Here is an 18151-nt window from a genome sequence, read left to right on the forward strand (position 1 = left end):
AAACTTCCACTCATTGAATCAGCAACTCCTTTCCATAACTGTTAAATTTTTACAGAGATATGTAAATCAGATCTGATCTTACTGACCTGACCTGACTCTATTAGCAAGAGGTTAAAACTGGCATTATTGTAAAGCTGATAGAGAACTTGGGACATGGAAGTATACTTGCTATGGTCAGTCCTTATTTTTAAGGTAATGGGTATGGAAAATAAATAAGCTTAACAATACTAATACAGTCTTTTAAAGTGTTTTTTATAATTAAGAAAGTTTGTCAAACAAGATGAGTATTTACAAAACATCGAGCCTTTCAATTGTTATCAAATGCTGCTGAACACAGTACACATAAAACTTAAAGTAGAATATTATACAAATCTAAAATATAATAAGATATCAGTAAAATTCATGTGATTGACTTAATAAAAACTACACCATTTCCCAAATAGGAAAGATAAAATATGAACCAGCACAGCTTGAACTGAATATGCAAACTTTCAATAGATTCGTTAGAGACAGCCTCTGGGTAGTAATCTAACAGTCTAGTAATTGACCCATGGCTCATCCGTTGAATGTAAACTGTACATACAAAATTTACAGATATTTTCAAAGGCTCATTCTTAGTCTTTGGAAAGATGTTACAATTAACTCAATACAATTAATGCAATCTCTCTGTCTAGGAGCGTTTCTGTATAAGGGCTTAACTTGTCTGCCCAAAAGACAAAAAGAATTTAAATTCTTCTGTTGGACAAAAAGAATAGACATTTTTAGTAAGGCAGAACCCAAATTTAAAAAGGCCGTTTTCTACCAGGCTACATACATTGAGTGTCCTTTCATATCACAGACAGAAAGAAAGGAAAAATCCAGATGACTCAAACCAGGATAGGGAGCAGGATATTGTAAACTCTTCAGAAATCCATGTATTTGCTTGCAGAGAATCTTTACTCAGTGCTTTCAGAGAAAGGCAACATATACCTCATCTAGTGTCTGATATAAATAGGTAAGAAGACTGGCATGCATAGAGTTAGACAGCTTCGTTATGCAAAAGAAAACGAAGCAGAAATCCGTACGTGGTTCTCTTTCCTTTTATACAGCATACCAGATTTCAGATCAGCTGATGTTTCACCTCGATCAGTAACAGAAGGAAGCCTTCACATCAAGGCCAGCTGAACGCTTCATTTCACTGTGTTACTGGCAAAGCAACGTTAACAGGCACTTGGCTAGGCTGTTGTGCTGGTGACCCATTATTGAGAGGTGGTTGTGCAACAGCAGCTGGTTCCATTTTGCTGGTGCGTGTTATGAAGCGTAACCGAAGTTTCAAAGCTGGTCTTAAATTACAGATTATTTTCTCAACCTGTTAAAAAAAAAAAGGGAGAAATGTATTTGGTAAAACAGGAATATTTTTACATATGTCACTACTGTACACAAACATCACATTAGCACAACAAAAAAAAGAAAAAGTTACAATAAATAGTGGTATTTATGTTAATATTTTATTTACCATGTTAACTTTTGGACGTCTTCTGATAACTAACCTTAAAAAATCCTCCCTGGTGTAACAGTTGTACACCAAAGCTTTGCAAAACAATTCACACAATTGACACTTTTAAAAGTGCATATTGTTATAAACTAAACTGAAATTGGGTGAACGACTTTTCACTGAACGTGGATGCGTTCTTGCTTTTGTCACATGTCAAGTTATATTAATGAATCAGAAATTAAGTAAAAACTTAAAAGATATAGATTGAAATGAGGAGAAGTTATGAAACATCCAATAGCTTTATTTCTAGTGACTGTTTTAATAGGAGTACTTAAAGCACCCTCAAGCTTTATCTTAAATTTCAGACTACAGAAATTAATCTTGGAATCTGATACCCAGTCTACTGCATCTGAAGCTTTTAAATGGGTAGAAGTGCACCGACTTCCTAATTTGCATATAGAGACTAGTCAGCTGCTAAGCATTTTGTTGTAGTGCTACCTATGAAAATGATTCATAAGAGGATTAAATTGCTATATGGGAAGAAAGATAATTAAAGTATCAGTATCTACTGTTTACTTACTTGGTCTTTCACACTGTCACCTGTAAACATATACTTCACATGATACAAGAAGTCACATATAGGGTCCAGGTAGTTCAGGTGTGAGCTGTACCGATCCGCATTCAGGAGCATGTCATAAAATGCCACTCCAATCTGTTTCCACAGACACAAAAAGGACCCCAAATGAAAACAGCTTCTAAAATGCTTTAGAGCAGAAACACAGTTGAACAGTGTAGTAAATGTATGTACTGCTGTTTAAGTATCTGTGATTCCTAACTATTTCCTTTCTTGCAAGGACAAATGGGCAGGTCTAACTCATCCCGTTAGGCTTAACTAAATGATCCCATTTTCCCAAGTTAACTTCCAGTGAGCGCAATGATGCTATTTTGCTACATGCTACATAATTAGTGCTTAAACATCATTGACTGCAATATGGTTTGAGTAAGTTGCCTGCAAAATTTGCAAATGTAGACCTTAGTAAATAACTAGGAAAAGTTTAGCACAAGATTTGAGTCTTCTAGAGAGAAGACATTAGAGTTAACTGCATTCAGCTTGACCAATTCAGCCCTGAATTAGTCAGGCAGTTGGACTAGATGATCGTTGTAGGTCCCTTCCAACTGAAATAGCCTGTTGTACCTACACTCCAGAAAGGTCTTCAGCAAATACATACAGTGCGTTTTAATGGTTCAGGCATTCTCTACAAAGAGTTTACAACTACAATGTGTGAATACACTTATTAAGGAAGTGCTGTGTGCAAACATATCTAAGCCTATGACCATCTAAAGGTGGCGATGTGAAACTTGAACTTTGTGCTTGGTCATTTAAGTCACACGACAGTTGCTGCCTACTCTGAGAGTAGCAACTCCCCGCAATTTCCTCACACTGAAATCAACTTGTCGCAAAGAAAAAGGAGTGGTATGGCAACGTTAAGAAGCATGGAAAGAAGACAGCTTTTTAACTTTTCTTGTATTTTGGTTCAACACAGAGAATACAGGCACAGAAAAAGCTTCCTTCCTGACGGAGGAAGGAAGAAACTAGTCAAAGCAATACTTACAAGCTATTTATAGTATTATACAGGAATCTATAAAATTATACCGTTCCATGCTTAAACAGTACTTTCTGTTGCTCTCCAGTACTTTTACTTAAGCACTGCTTTATGAAAACACTTTCTGGAGTGACTTTTATTGTAGCTTTAAAGACAAAAAAAAACCCCAACCACCAAAAAACAAGAAAAAAAAACATAACAGAAAAAGAAAGGGGGAAAAAAGCATTCCTACAGAATTATATATGTATTTTTTATTTCATACTTCCAAAGTATACTTAAAAAGAACCAGAAAAGGCCGTAACTCAGGGACAAAACTGAAGGAAATATGTAAACAAGTATACAGAAACACCACCATATGACTATTTAACTACCTGATACAGTTTCTTACTGTATCCTGTGTTCATTATACATCCAAAAACATGGGAACAAAAGTTACAAAACTCTTGTCCCACTGTGTATGCATCCTTACACTTTTTGACTTCTTCACAAAACAATGTATGCAACTACTTATTTTAGAAAGAACGGGGAGGGGGGGAGTTGCAGCACAGGAACTAAGTGGGACCTAAGAAGGTTAAGAGTGAAGTCCCCAGCACAGACATTGGTAACTGGGGATGAAAAAGTAATCAGTAGTGGTGGTAGACCTATATGTTATCTTGGTAGAGGGAGACAAGATGCACACTTGACATATAGGCTTTGTGTATATTTACTGACAGCACAGATATTTAAAGACTTAGGATTCCCAAGCTAAGCTCTTCTTTCTAGAAGGGTCTCTGCTACCTGCCATTTTTCAGCTCATCTGCCTACTGGCCAGCTCCATGTCTCTTCTCCTCCCCTACCCTTACCCACATTGATATGAACGTAAGAAACAGCTTGTGCTCCTCCATCCTCACAATTCAGCTCTTGCATACTTCCTTCCCCTGCATAGAAGCTTTTAAAACCAGCAGTAAGTCTGATGCATATTTTGCATGCAGTTTGAGCACGAAAGAAAGCATGTATTGCTTGCTATTTTTGGGGTTGTATTTCTTTTTTTTGTTTAAAAAAAAAAAAGTGCTAGGCGTTTTATCCTGAACCAAGCCAACAAGATTTCAGTTAACTGGGTAGCTGAATACCAACTCAGCAATTCAGATACTTGAAAATACTGTTCAATTTGTATAGAATTTAGTTCTGAAAGTTTATCAAAGATGTCTATCAGATTCTGCCTTGTAATGTAATTGCAAAGTTAAAGTAATATATACTGTATAAAGTACACCGAGAGCTACACTTTACCTCTATCATGCATCGTGTCCTCTCCTGCTGGAACCGTTGTAGAAAAGGACCAACAAGGTGGTAAACGTACAGTAACTGGAACTCTGTTTTCACTATGGGTATCAATACTTCTGTGAGGAACCTGTAGTATTTCAAGACACTTACTACTTCAACTGGAATTCCCCCCCCTTCTTTCCCCGACCCCAAATCCTAGCCAAAACATCACATTCTCTCTCACAGATTTGGGCCTTCATTTTAGAAAATACAGTGCAGTTCTGCAAATATTAGTTATTTCAAATATTAGTTATTTCAGTGAAGCTCTAGAACATTTCCAGGCATTACTGGACTAGAACAGGCAACAATTCTAGGCTCAGCAGAAAGCTACACAGAGTCAAAAAGCTGTCCTCTGATAGTTTAACACTAGCCTTAAATCAAGGTTCAGGATTAATTGAGAGGAATACATCATGCCACCTTCATTTTTGTCCAATATTTTAAGACTCAGTAAGTGAAGTCTGTTAGTTCTCTCATTAACATGGCACTGGGGAAAGTCTAATCAACTTTTTAATGCAGTGTTTTTTACTTGCTCTAATGATTAAGCGGACCACTACCACATCCTTCAGACAGCAAAGCATCTCAACTTGCAGCTAGCGGGTACTTGCTAGAATTAAGGATACATTTACTGATTACAGTTGGTGCTTTAAGAATATGCTACAGTCAGTGGTTTAAAAAAAACTTGAAATTAATAAAAGCATAAAAGCTAATCAAGATAAAAAAAGCTCATTAAAGGCAGTCACACTCTAGACGAAAGCCCTGAAGCTTACAGATAACAAGAGTCATGTCAGTGGAAGAGGGAGCTGGAAAAAAACCTTGTGATCTATCTGGTAAGTTTTGGAGCTTCCCTGTACACATTTGCTGATGTAAGTGCCACAGGTACAGCTTTGTTATCTACAATATGCATGGAATTTAAAGACAAATTAAATCATCAAATATCATTACACCTACTTAGGAATGAGCGAAAGCTGTCCAATGCTAGAATGATGCCAGACAGCATGTGCCAAAGCCAAAGTGTAGCTACAACTCATCTCAGAATAAGACTGGTGACATGCTGTGAAGTCAAACAGCTGGAATGGGTAACCAACCCACTCTGTCTCCGACGTCAAGCTGGGACTGTTGATAACACTCACAATGCGATCATGGAGAACAATCCAGTACGGCTCCTGGAAAAAACAAAAAGTTGGAATTTCTTCTGAAAAGTACACTATCTAGAACAATGCTTCCTCATGCCTTTCTACTATTATTACATTTCTAAAATATTTTCAGCTACGTGGTAGTTTATAACCCTGCCTGACAAACATGAAAATTAAGAAGCACAATACAGAAAGCATCCATGTTAGTAGATGTGGCACACTTGAGGGTGTGGCATTATCAAGACATATTTCATGAATTTAATTATTTAGCTAGCTAATTTAAAGGCCTCCAAAAGAAGCAGAGCAGAGGCAGAAAGCCTTAATGGAAGGAGACTGAGAATTTTCTGAGTTTTCTAAGTACCGGCACAAACAGACCAAAAATCCAAGATGGAAACAGGAAACAAAAAAAGGTACAAAAGTCAAAGAATACAGATGAAGATGCAAGGAGATGGAACAGGAAGAATAATAAGAAGCATTATAAAAATAATAAGGATTAAATCCATGTTGGTTTTCTTCCAAGAAAAGGAACTATTTTGTTGGGGAAGAGAAGTTGCAAGGAAAGGATAACTGTTGCACATATAAGCAACAGGTAAGCAAGATCAAAATTCTTCAGGCAGTCCTGGTCAGGTACCAAGAGTCATTACATTTAAAGATCAAAGTTTCTACTGATACACAAACTCTAATACTGCATACATTTGCTTTTGCGCTTTTAGGCACATCTCATTTACATGGTTTAAGAGATACAGGATGTGCAAGCGCAAGCATTAACAGAAAATTAGCTTTACATCAGAACCCTTATAGACCATATTACTTTATAGTTCCAGTTCCCAATTAATACTACACACGTGGCATTTAACTATGTTTTTAAATGGGAGTGATTTACTTCTTTTTACCCTAGCCTCAAAACATAATAGAAAAACAGAAAACCTGGTCAATTTTTCCATGCTGGAGGAGGAGATGTTTCTCAAACGTGCAAGTAGCTTTCTGAATAGCTCTCTGTGGAATCTACGGATGTTGGCTATCACATTGCAAACTGCAGAAGTTCTAACAACATACAGTAGAAAGATGATAAGCCTTACATGAAAGAAGAGATTTTTTTATTTTAAAATACAACATATTGACTCACTGGTAAGGCTGTGATAATTAGTCCAATCGCATTCATCCAAGCTGTGATATTCTCTCTTGGCACCAGGGGCTGACTAGAGATAGAGAAAAAGAAAACTAAAGCTCTGAAATTCACAATTGCAGTTTATGCTTCTGGTGCACCTAAAGACGAAGTATACTTATGCAAAGAATATTTCGCAAGTTGAGAGAACTATACACATACAGGTATTTAGGAGAGCCAACGGATGGTATAAATGCCATAGTGATGTTGCTTGCAAAACTTTGTTCAGGCATGATTTTGAGGTAGTAGATTCAAAGGCTGTTATCACACTGTTCTTCCTATCAAATAGGCTTCAGTGCTTAAGGGTTACTTGTCCCTTTATTGACTCCTTCCGTCCATGTGCCCCAAATAGAACTAACGATAATATGTTACGAAGCTAAATGAGGCTGAAAACTAATCCTTTCAGTTTGTCATTGCTCAAAGATGACATGTGAATCACTGCAAGAATACTAGGTCCTTTCTTTCACTTCAGTTCTTTTACCAGTGGCTGAGCAAGAAACAGAGCTATGGGTCAAACTTAATGCATCATGACAAAAGGCTAGCCTTGACACACCACTCTGTTTCAAAGTACTTCTGATTTTACATTAGCATCAGGAGAAATCAGAGTCCTGCCAAATGCTTCCTGCCCCTTTCTTTGCGTTCAAAGATGCTGTGATATTAACTGATGAAACGTCCTCCTGCCAGCACAGCTGAAAGGAGAGCAGACTTTTTCCAGCCTCTGTGCCACTGAACCCACTGGACAAGTTCTTTGCCTGTGCGAGGTCTTCCCTCTGTCTTTTAAGGGGATCATGCTGAACCAACTGTTCCTGAAGCACACACAACCCGCGACAGCACAGAAATCCAACACATGATTTTTCTGATGGATCCCTATAGCCTTGTCTGTCCTCCAAGAATACTTTATATATAAAACTTAAAGTATTTATACTTAATTAAAAATTTAGAAAAACCTAAGAAGATGAGTATCACAGACTACCTTAGCAATCTCTAATTATGTATTATATATTGCAGAAAACAGTTTCAGAGAGCCAACATACCTCTTCAGCACAACATTCAGCAGCGCGTTGCCCACATCCTTCCCTGGAACAGCCAGAGCCATGAGCTCAACACAGGTAACATGGAGAGCATGGGCAGCTGGATTAGGAAACTCATTGAATCTCCAGTCACAATTCGGAAATGGACCAGGTGATTTGCCTGCCATAGGTGGCAATGATTAAGGAAAAAAAAGCTGCTCCAACACGGACTAGTGTAAGCAGCACACTGCTTAAAAATATATGTATATACCACACATACTAAGTTGAACTGAAATGAAAGTTAAGTTACTGAGAACAAATAAAATATCCACATTTCATAAAAATAAGACAGACGGACAAAAGTATAAGGCAATGATACTCCATCACTGAAGGACTGCATGAATACATAGCTATAAATATACCACACACACAAGGTCATACAGAGGATAAATTTCCCCGATTAAGAGGGACAAAACACCACCAACCATGTCATTCACCATCTGCTTCCAAGACAAGAAGATGAAAATAACAAGAATTTTCTACTCTGCATAATCTAAAACCATTAATTTGCTTCCGTATAAGATCTAGCAGACTTCTAGGGTGACGGTTTCTGCAAAATGAGCACCTGCTTAGCCTCTGAAAATATTCTACTTTCCCAACCAAGACTAACTCATTTGAGCTACATATAGAAAAGATCTCCAAAAACATTGTTAACATTATATAAAACCCTGCTTTTATGCAAATTTTAGCTTTCTTTAGAGAGATCTAATAAACTTCTTTCAAGTTACACATAGAAGAAATGCAAGTTCGGGAAGAGGAGTGAAGGAAGAACACATTAACATCCACAAGATTGGTCAACTCCTGTAAAGCTGACCCAGAAAGAAGACAACACCCAGGGAGATTCCATTAGCGCTATTCTCTAGAACATTGTTGCATGGGTTCACCAGCTATTTCCACAGAAATTTAAATCAGTTGTAGTCATAATTGTAAAAATTAATAGAAGGCAGCAATTAAGAAAATGTAGGTTTGTGTTAAAAATATAGCTTCTAGTTTTTCACTCCTAAAAACAAGATTCTCAGCAGTTACTAACAGCACATATACCAATCTTCAACTAGACACAGCTAGTTATATACCATTTAATTGTGGCACTGCTTATAATATTTTATTCTCAGTAATACCAATAATGTCATTAGAACAAAGTAATCTCATTTTCTGCATTTTTTTAAATACTCATGCTTTGTATCGAGCTGATTTTATGTGGCAATTAGAATTCAATTCAGAATGCATAAACATCAGTATTTGTATTTATAAGTGACGCATTAAACAGTGAAATATTTATACAGCTGTACTGTACCTTGTTTTCACTATATCTTTCAAGATGTTTTTACTAGGGCAACACAGTCCCTGTGCAGAATAATAAAAAAAAGTACACTGAGGTAAACTAATACGAATTTAAACTGATATATGCAGCTAAGTAAAGACTCCAAGCTTTATTTTGTATCTGAATAGTTGGAAATTGAACCTTACAGCTTCGTTTCATCAAAATATAAGACATTGGCACAGCTTAATTAATGCAAACGTTAAGAAGGATATTGTCTACTAGTCTTCCAATGAGTTTGCAATAGTATGTGTCATCAGGAATCCACGGATTCTCTTCTCGGGCATTCATAGCACATTTGAGATAAGTATCACTTAGACACCAGCCCAGTGGGCGATTATCTTTGAGAGAGCCAATTATGGCATGAACAAGTTTTCTCTTGAGGTTTGTGCGCTCTCTGAGATGCCTCTCATAATAATGAAGAGTGTTATACAGGTAAGTCACTGGACGGTCTGCCAAGAAGAAAAGGAAAACAACAAAAACCAGAAATAACTTCTAGCATCGCTATTATGTTTATGGTGGCAAACATAAAACTAAAATCAAGAGCTCTACAAGACTAAGTTGTATGTATTTAAAAACAGCGCATATGGAATTGATTCACATTCTTTATTTCAGTATACTCAATAACATTGATTCTCCTTTGCCTTGTACATATACTTTAATGTGTGTGCAGAAGGGTAGAAGCTGAGCAAAGAAAATCAGTATTACTAACAGTTCACATCTTAATGATAATACTAATATATTTGTAAGTAAACCGTCTAAATCATCTCTTTGTATAAAAGGTATTAAATAGGAAGAATCCAGGTATGAAGTCACAATAAAGAAAGAATATTGTAAATTGTCTGGGCATAACATAGCAATGACATCTATACAAAAACTTAAGTGTTAAAAAAAATCAGGTTAAGTTATTTGAATATTAAACAAGGATAGATGGAGGAACTGCTTTTTAGCTGTTTCAGTCTTGGTAACAGAAAGTTTGTCAGGACACAGGTCCAAGTACTTACTACCAGATGGGAGTGAAAGGGAAAGATGTGAAGGAAGCATTAATTAGCAAGAGCTACCTGAATAAAAGCAAGTTCACTGTTAGTAGGCTGAAATTCCCTAAATAAGGATTATACTTCTCTATGGAAATGTACAGAGGGCTTACAGAATAGAAATGGATTAAAACACTGCGGTGCTAGTAGATGAAAATTATGAATGAAGGAGATTAAGGAGAACAGAATGATCGCAACAGGAATAAGAGTCTGTATTCACAGGTAACTTACCATGGAATTTGTATAAACCTCCCAGATGATCCAATAAAGTTTCTAGTGATTTGGACACTGGAAGCAATTCCAGAAATCTATGGATTACAATGTCAAACACTGGCAGAAAGCGCAGGCATACATTTCCAAAATAAATTGGTAGGTACTGGGGCTGGATCTGAACTGGAGGATTGACTTGCTCTGCCAAGCCTTCAAAATACAGCTTTTCAGGATATTTCTGGAGGGAAAGAAATCCAACAAAATCAAAAGCTCTTTCCTTAAAAGCAGTGCATTAAATATTCAGCATCTACATTGCTTTAAAACGACAATTCATAACCCTCTACCACGTACGAATGCAGTGAGATGATTTCACTGTAAAGCTTACTGAAGAAAATTCAACTCTGAGTGCGATTAGTTACTAGACTAGTAGATAACAACTTCTTCAGAAAAAACAAAACAAAGTTTCACCACCAAAGTGGACATAAGAGAACATATTAAGCATCCCAAGGCAAAGCTGAAAGCAGCCAGTACTTATGTGTCCCTTGTCAAGTATTTTAAGAGAAAACCTAGGGGAAATCAGTGCTAGTGAAGGTTTCTGCATCATATCCTGAATCAGAACACTAGAAATAATACGCATGTAATAACTCCCTGGGAAAGAACTGGAGTGTACTCAAATACCAGATGATTACAGCTGAAGGCTGAGCTTAGTGTTTTACCTGTGACTGAAATTTCTATATGCCAGATCGGGTCTAGTAACTGTGCAACCATGTCAGAGCACTTCCCAGGCTAATATAAATTTGCTTCCCTGCTACCCTTACACTTTTAGGCACTGTTAAGACACTGTCCGGCTAAAGCAGAGGGCTAATACAGACCAAATAGCTTCTGGATCAGAACTAGATTGTATGTGTTTAGCTACATCAGAGTTTGCTTGTATCTATTTCATCTCAGTGTTGACTTATCTTTTGACAGAACACTCCATTGGTACATCCTTTTCTAGCCAGCAGAAGCCACTATGTTTACAGCAGCATTAAAATCTCAGCAGTTCCCTTCCCTAGCATATCAGGATATCACGTTCTTGCCACACAGGAGATGGAGGAAGCTTTATATAATTAGGAGAAAGCATAGGTTTAACTATTATTAGAGTCATAAAACACCAGAAGGAAATACCTTCTCCCTGATGCACAAAAACTGTTCTAAATGAATTTCAGTAAAACCAAGATTTTAAAATGATTGGATTTAGATGAGCAAGAATGAATTTCCAACCAACTCTTCAGCTGCTTCTATCTTTGAATATCACTGCATTATAATTTTAATGTTATTACATAAACATAGTGATTTTTTTTTTTATACTAGCCCAAATAAATTACGACTTACTAAGTAACTCCAAAAATTGATAGAGCTGTCCTGTCATTTACAGGACAAAAGACTCTCTGGCTGATCTCAACTCCACAGAAAGTATTACAATAAAAGAATTTTATTAGCTTTGATACCTTGTGATAACTCATATGTTTAGTATGCCAGTCGTTCTGCAGCCAGTGCTCCGGAGAATTCTCCTTCACAAAATCACTCACTCTGTTTCTGAAATCATTAGGCTTCAGTAAGAGTAACTGAATTATGAAGTAACAGACTTGAGCTTCATTTCCTTCATGACTACGCATAGCCTGAAACAAAATGAATCAGAAAACATGGAATTACAGTCGACGTTGCTGTCTACTTTATAACCCCGTAACATTGGCTAGCAAATTTGGCTGCACATTAGGTACATCCGCACACAAATTCACACTGAACATATGGTCTTTCAACTCTACTTTTCAAGTGAAGACACAGAACAGAGGCAGGTTCAATCACCTCCTGTGAAAAGTACCCATCACATTTTTTATTCCATAGGCAGAAAGTCTTACAAACTACTCAGCGATAGCACGTTCGCCAAGAATTCTAGCTCTCTTTTAGCTGTCAGTTCTCTTATTGAAAATAACCAATTAATGATAATGAAGTTAAGATTGCTTCAAACTTCTGGCCATTCTGACATATTTGGACTTCAGTTTGAAAACCAAACTAAAATTCAAACTACCAGCTTTACATTCAGATGGGATTTTAAAATGTAAGTAAAGGGTAATTACTGAAGGAGAACAATTCTCTCTAGGCGAGTTCTGCTTTATTTTGTAGGATAGCCTGGAAAGACAGAGAATGCCATTTCTCTCCCACTTTTCTGATTAAACAGGCTGAATTCTAAGCAAAGAAAGCATACTCCAATGGGTACAAGATTTTCCATTTGCTTCTGAATCATGGCATGCCATACCCCTTCTACCTTTTCAGGCTGCAGAAATAATCGCATAGCTCTGAGGTCACAGACCCAAAGCACTAATAACGACATTTAATAATACCAATTCAACGGTTGCTATGAAATAACCAAGAAAAGCTTCCTCTGAAGATTCACAGAACTGTAAGACTTTGAGTTTTATGTTGCTTACAGAAGTAATCTATTATTTTACTTGATTATTGAGTTAGCAAATAGTCACTATTTAAAACCAATGCATTTTTAAAAAGATTGCTCCTACAAAAGTGACTCAGAAAGCAGACTCTGCGTGAAGAACTGGCATCTTATCTTCTAAGGCAATACTTACCAAACACAGTATCAACCTATCCAGTGTTACAATGTTGTATTTCCATACCATGTCATTGAGAATCTCAATACATTTATTGAGCTGCTGGCCTCCTGCAGAGGTAGAGAATTCATACACCAAGAAATCTGCAAATGTCCTGACATGTGCCACCAGAGCTCTGGCCCCAATTCTTTCTAACACTCTAGCAGGGAAGAAGAAAAGGGGAAAAAAAAAAAAAGCAACAAACAATTGTTACTGTTCTTAATACTTTTTTAATTGGTCTATTTTATAAGAGCTAGTGGGTTTTAATACAATTGTCTTAAAAAGAAAAAAAAAAAAAAAGACAAACCCCCTCCCTTTATTAAATGAACTGAAGAATAACCCAAAGCAAAGCAAAAAAAAAAAAACCCAAACCTTAGAGCAACGGAATTCCAAAGTCTGGATACTAATCAGAAGAAACGCTTCGGGTTCACCAATTCTTATGTACAGTATTCTGCCTAGGACCCATGCTTTAGTTAAGCGTTTTTAGTTATACACCTCTTAAGACAATCTTCTGCAACTCAACTTTATTTTCCTGCAGTATGCGTTTTAATATAACCATAGCATTAAAATACTGGTATTTCTTCATTGCACAGAAGAGTAACATGTGATATCATAAATATTAATTTTTTCAACAGACCTAACAAGGACTGAAAAGAAAGAACCTATTTTTTACAGCTGGAGCTGATGCTGTTACTACTGAGAACAAGTAAAAAAATTGTAGGACTACTACTTCTATAATAAATTTTCATCTTAATCCAACATTTGTTTTTAAAAAAAAAATTTGGCTTTTATTCATGTATAAAGGCTAAGTAAATAAGTGCTTTCTATTTTCTGTTTACTATTTCCGATTGCCTGAAACACTGCCATTACAAGTAAACTGCTTAATTCAAACACCTCACATCCTTGTCTCTTACCAGGAAGAATACGCATTGCGGACCACTGTGTGGTGTAACCAATCTTAAACACTGCACAATTATTATGATATGCTTGCTAATACCTCGCTCCACTCCTTTTTTTCATGCTCTGAATTAATAAAAAAAAAGTACAGATCAAGCTGTTAATGCACAAAGCCTATGTCCTCAGAACTGAGAATGTTGCTGTAATAACTTTAAAATAGCACATCTTTTAAGCTCACCTGTAGCCAATTTGATTAATGTGATCGGTATCTAACAACATCTTCCATAGGAGACAAAGGAAAAGCGGGGGTGAACCTTGCATAGAAAAGTGTGTGATTATATCATTCTCATTGGTCATAGACTTCCACTTTCGGTATTCTTCCTCCACATTCTTCTTCAAGTTAAAACGGCTTTCCTGAGGTACGTTATTCTGCTTGAAGAATACCTGAAATAAAGTAGGCTTTGCTGTGACCGAGAGCCTAGAATAAAACATTTGAACAGGCAAACTTTTGCCTGACTTAGCACCTTATGAGTTCCTACTTCCTTGTACAATACAAATCTACTAGGTAGGGTTGTTGCTTCACCGTGACACCACAGTGACTGTTTTGTCACTAACAAAGCTATGTGACAAATTGCCACAAGAAAAAAGGCTTCTCCAACTTTTTTTTTATTTTATTTTTTAATTTTTAAAAGATCTGATTTACCTTCCACCAGAAGTACCAGTTGGCCAAACTTGGCCTCAGAATACTCCAGGAGAAGCTAATGCATTTCTGAAGAAATAGCAATATTACAATCATGCTGCATTCTTTAGGGACGTGAGATTAAAGTAGTCTGGACAGGGGAAGAATCTCAGCAACTAGCAAAAGGCAAAGGATCTTGTTAAGAGAGTAAATTCTCTGTATTTCCATTATAAAATCATCAATTTGAAACTATTACCTGCAGAGGAGCTGGAAAACAGCTTAGTGTATGTGATGCCCAGTTATGTGGAGTAAAACTCATGATAGTCTGCAATATATCCTTGCACCAAGTTCCCTGAATTGAATCAGAGCCTGTGAAAAAGTCTAGAAAATGGATTGATATTAGAATTTCTTATTGGTATTCCTTTTGTAGTCACATGCATCAAGGCTTTGCTAGTTCAAGAGGGTTTCCTTTTTGGCCAACTTCTCCCATCCCCTCTCTTTGAATCTTATTCACTCTATGGAACAAGGTGGATATTATCTTTTTTATGCTATTAACAATAACAAAATTATTTTTAGGTTTTGAGCTACAAATAAAGCAATCATGATTTTAAGAATTTATATTTAATTCCCTGTAATGACAGTAAGACAAGCTTTTGCTGATTAACTGATTAGACTTTAAAAAAAAATCCTGAGGAAGATAATGATGATGAAATTGTCAGATGCCATTTTATATTGCTTTAAAGAGGCTGTTCAGCAGTACCTTTCCCAATTAAGCTGTAGAAATAAAACACAAGCCTCATCCCCGCAACCCCAGTGTTGATTTAACATTAAAGGCTGAGCAAAGCTAACACAAAGAAGCCCTTTCCCTTCCAAATCGCCTCCACCAGTTTTTGTGAAATAAGTGTCCTAACTCTCCAGCGAGTCTCCAGACTAGAACCATAAAAAAGGAGAGAAAACATCCTCCTCAAAGCTAACAAAACCCTGACCCATGTCATTGCACATTGTTAAAACATTAAACCACACAATAAAAGCTTCCCCCTCTCCCTTCCCCAACAAAGCAAACACAAAACACACACTGCTTTTTCTTAAAGGTAAGCTGTAGAGGGGATGGCTTCCACATGAGCAATATACTTGCTGTGAACATTCCATTTTTTTTTTTTAAATGGCATGTATCAGTAATCAATCCAAACATCTAAATTTAAAATAATGAAACTGAAAATAAGACAGTAAAAAAAACCTAGTCACGCGTGTCTCTGTATAAAAATAAACTTAAACAATGTCTGATTTCACTGCTGCTTTAATAGCTTTTTGCCTAAAAACAAATAGTTGGAAATTAAAATTATACTTCTTTCAAAACCAGAAGTGTATGGGATATGTTCTATGACAAGGTCATTTCCATGATATTCTATTAAACAGTATTTTAGAGAAATGACTTGACTACAGCTTGCACTTAGATGTCATCTCACTGTACTGCTATTACCTGTCACATGAGTTGCCCTTGCTAGAGTTAAGATCAAAGCCCTGTTGAGTTCTTCTGATTCTGCCGAAAGAGCCGTTTTGGGATCACTGAGGAATCGCGTAAACTGTGGTTGGACTTCCGAGCTGCCCAAAGCTGTGATTAGCCTTAGTGCAGTACTCTCAACACTGAAAGAAGGAAACAGTCCAGTTAGCAAATAATGCTTACACTGCTGCTTCTAAGATTCCAAAATACCTATTTTTCCTCTATTTTCTGCTTCAAATAATACAAAAACATTTGTTTTGAAAGTGATGTTCTTAACCTTTCGGAAAAGTTTGCTTTTTCCCCTGTTTAATAAATTTGTTATCAAGTATTTAAGTACTTTATTTTCAAATAAAGCTCTCAAATGTTGATTTAGTGAAAATTCCAGGTGCAGAGCCCTTGCAAAAGAGCCTCAAGTCTCTCCAATTTAGAGACACCCCCCCCTTTTGTTATATTTTGAACATCTTTGTCTAAACAAGGATACGTAGATAAATAAATATATGCAAAAACAGAATAAAAAGGCATGAATAATGCATGGAAAGTTTCAAAGCTAACTATCACCTTGAAGCAGACAGCACTAAATTGTCCTTATTAAAGAAATGAGGAAGTACTGCTTTTGAATAAAAGCACTTGCATGCAGTGCTTATCAAAAGCGACTGAGTAACATCCGTATTTCACAGACTAAGACGACAAAACAAGATTTAGGTGAATAAAAAGAACAAGATGTTCAATTTCAGGAGAAACTTGTCTTCACTTGTTCTTTTTATTCTTGATAAAGGATAAGCAACTGAGCAATTTAAATCTGGACTAAGAAATCACTGTGTTATTAGACTTCCTTGATATGAACTGGTAATAATGAGGTTGCTCTGTCTCCCTCACATACACCCACAAGAAGCATTCTACTCTAAGAGTGAACTTCTCTACAACAAACCCCAGGTTCTACATACAAACTGAATCTCATACTCTTCAACCTTTTTAACAGTAAGTTAAACTCAAAGCTTTTCCCTAGACTTAGCTGTGTATCAACTCTAGAGCTGCTTTAACCAGCTTTTCCATCTTTCTTGTATCCAAATCAGCCATTGTTTTATGCGTGGTTTACGCTGACACACACACCATACAATGGAACTGACACTTTCTTCTCCATTCAGGTTCATGTACAGCCACCATAGCTTTGCGCCAACTCCTTTACAGCTGCAGGATGAATCAGATTATTTCTCTGATCTGATTGAAAATTAAGTTGGCTAAAGAATCAAGTGGAACCAGCTTAACTCTTATAATGGAATTAAACATCCTCCACAGGAGTAAGCAAGCGCAGTCCTACTGGTAGACAAGCCAATCATTGTGACAAGCCAATCACTGTGACTACAAGTAGCAGGCATTGCCCTTTATCTCCAACGCAAGCTCAAGAGTCGCCCGACACTTCCTGACATGATGGTTCTGGTGTGCATTCCTGTTTTGACCTGTGACACTGCTGCTATGTCTGTGCAAGAGGCTGCCTCACACAACTCTGCAGACTACTACTGCTAACATCTAACTGTATTTCTGAAACATGACCTGCTGAGATACCACAAACCAATTTAGCCACAGAACTAAGACTGGGAAGTACTTATGCCCATTTAAAACACAGTTCTCACACAGCTTTCAACATATGATGAAGGAGGAATCCGAGATTATGGTTAAACATGGTAACCATCACTCACCACAGATGAAGCTGGTTCTGATTAGTCTGTGGCACAGCAGCCAAGGAATGAAGATGGCTGAGCAGCTGGACCCTGTAATGTGGCTGGATGTGATGCATCCGATAGCTAAACATTTCTAGCAGAGTGTGCAAAATTCCCCACGCGTGAGATTTGAACACTGTTGGTAGGAGCTGACCTGATGAAAAAGTTTGCAAAGTAAGTTTTCCAAGTGATTACACTTTAAAATACAACTACAGAGTACACTGTGGATAGAGGGTTATATTCAGCTGCAAGTCAGACATTTGATTTGAAAATTTTATTACCTTCAAAGAGTGTGTGTGCAAGCACTGTTTGAAGATGCTGTAAATGTGTAGAGCTCAATAATGTTTTCAATGAACATATACAGCAGACATGCAAATGATACTTAATTGCACTCGTTAAAATAA

At 36.8% G+C, this 18151-nt stretch overlaps 1 protein-coding gene across 1 annotated transcript in view; it reads right to left on the minus strand.

Moving 5' to 3' along the window:
• Positions 1-241: 241 nt before the first annotated feature.
• The window catches only part of MED23 (mediator complex subunit 23), a 37105-nt gene continuing 19195 nt past the window's right edge, over positions 242-18151 (minus strand). Inside the window, exons 16-29 of the mRNA XM_009319049.1 lie at positions 17727-17901; positions 16009-16172; positions 14785-14909; positions 14088-14293; positions 12932-13112; positions 11798-11968; positions 10329-10545; positions 9279-9515; positions 7710-7875; positions 6637-6709; positions 5326-5540; positions 4345-4465; positions 2055-2186; positions 242-1348 (exon numbers count right to left, since the gene is read on the minus strand). Coding sequence (XP_009317324.1) covers positions 1175-1348; positions 2055-2186; positions 4345-4465; positions 5326-5540; positions 6637-6709; positions 7710-7875; positions 9279-9515; positions 10329-10545; positions 11798-11968; positions 12932-13112; positions 14088-14293; positions 14785-14909; positions 16009-16172; positions 17727-17901 — 2357 coding nt within the window. The 3' untranslated portion in view covers positions 242-1174. The remainder of the gene's footprint in view (positions 1349-2054; positions 2187-4344; positions 4466-5325; positions 5541-6636; positions 6710-7709; positions 7876-9278; positions 9516-10328; positions 10546-11797; positions 11969-12931; positions 13113-14087; positions 14294-14784; positions 14910-16008; positions 16173-17726; positions 17902-18151) is intronic.

This window comes from Pygoscelis adeliae, unplaced genomic scaffold, assembly GCF_000699105.1.
Source record: "Pygoscelis adeliae isolate BGI_AS28 unplaced genomic scaffold, ASM69910v1 Scaffold172, whole genome shotgun sequence".
Lineage (NCBI taxonomy): Eukaryota > Metazoa > Chordata > Aves > Sphenisciformes > Spheniscidae > Pygoscelis > Pygoscelis adeliae.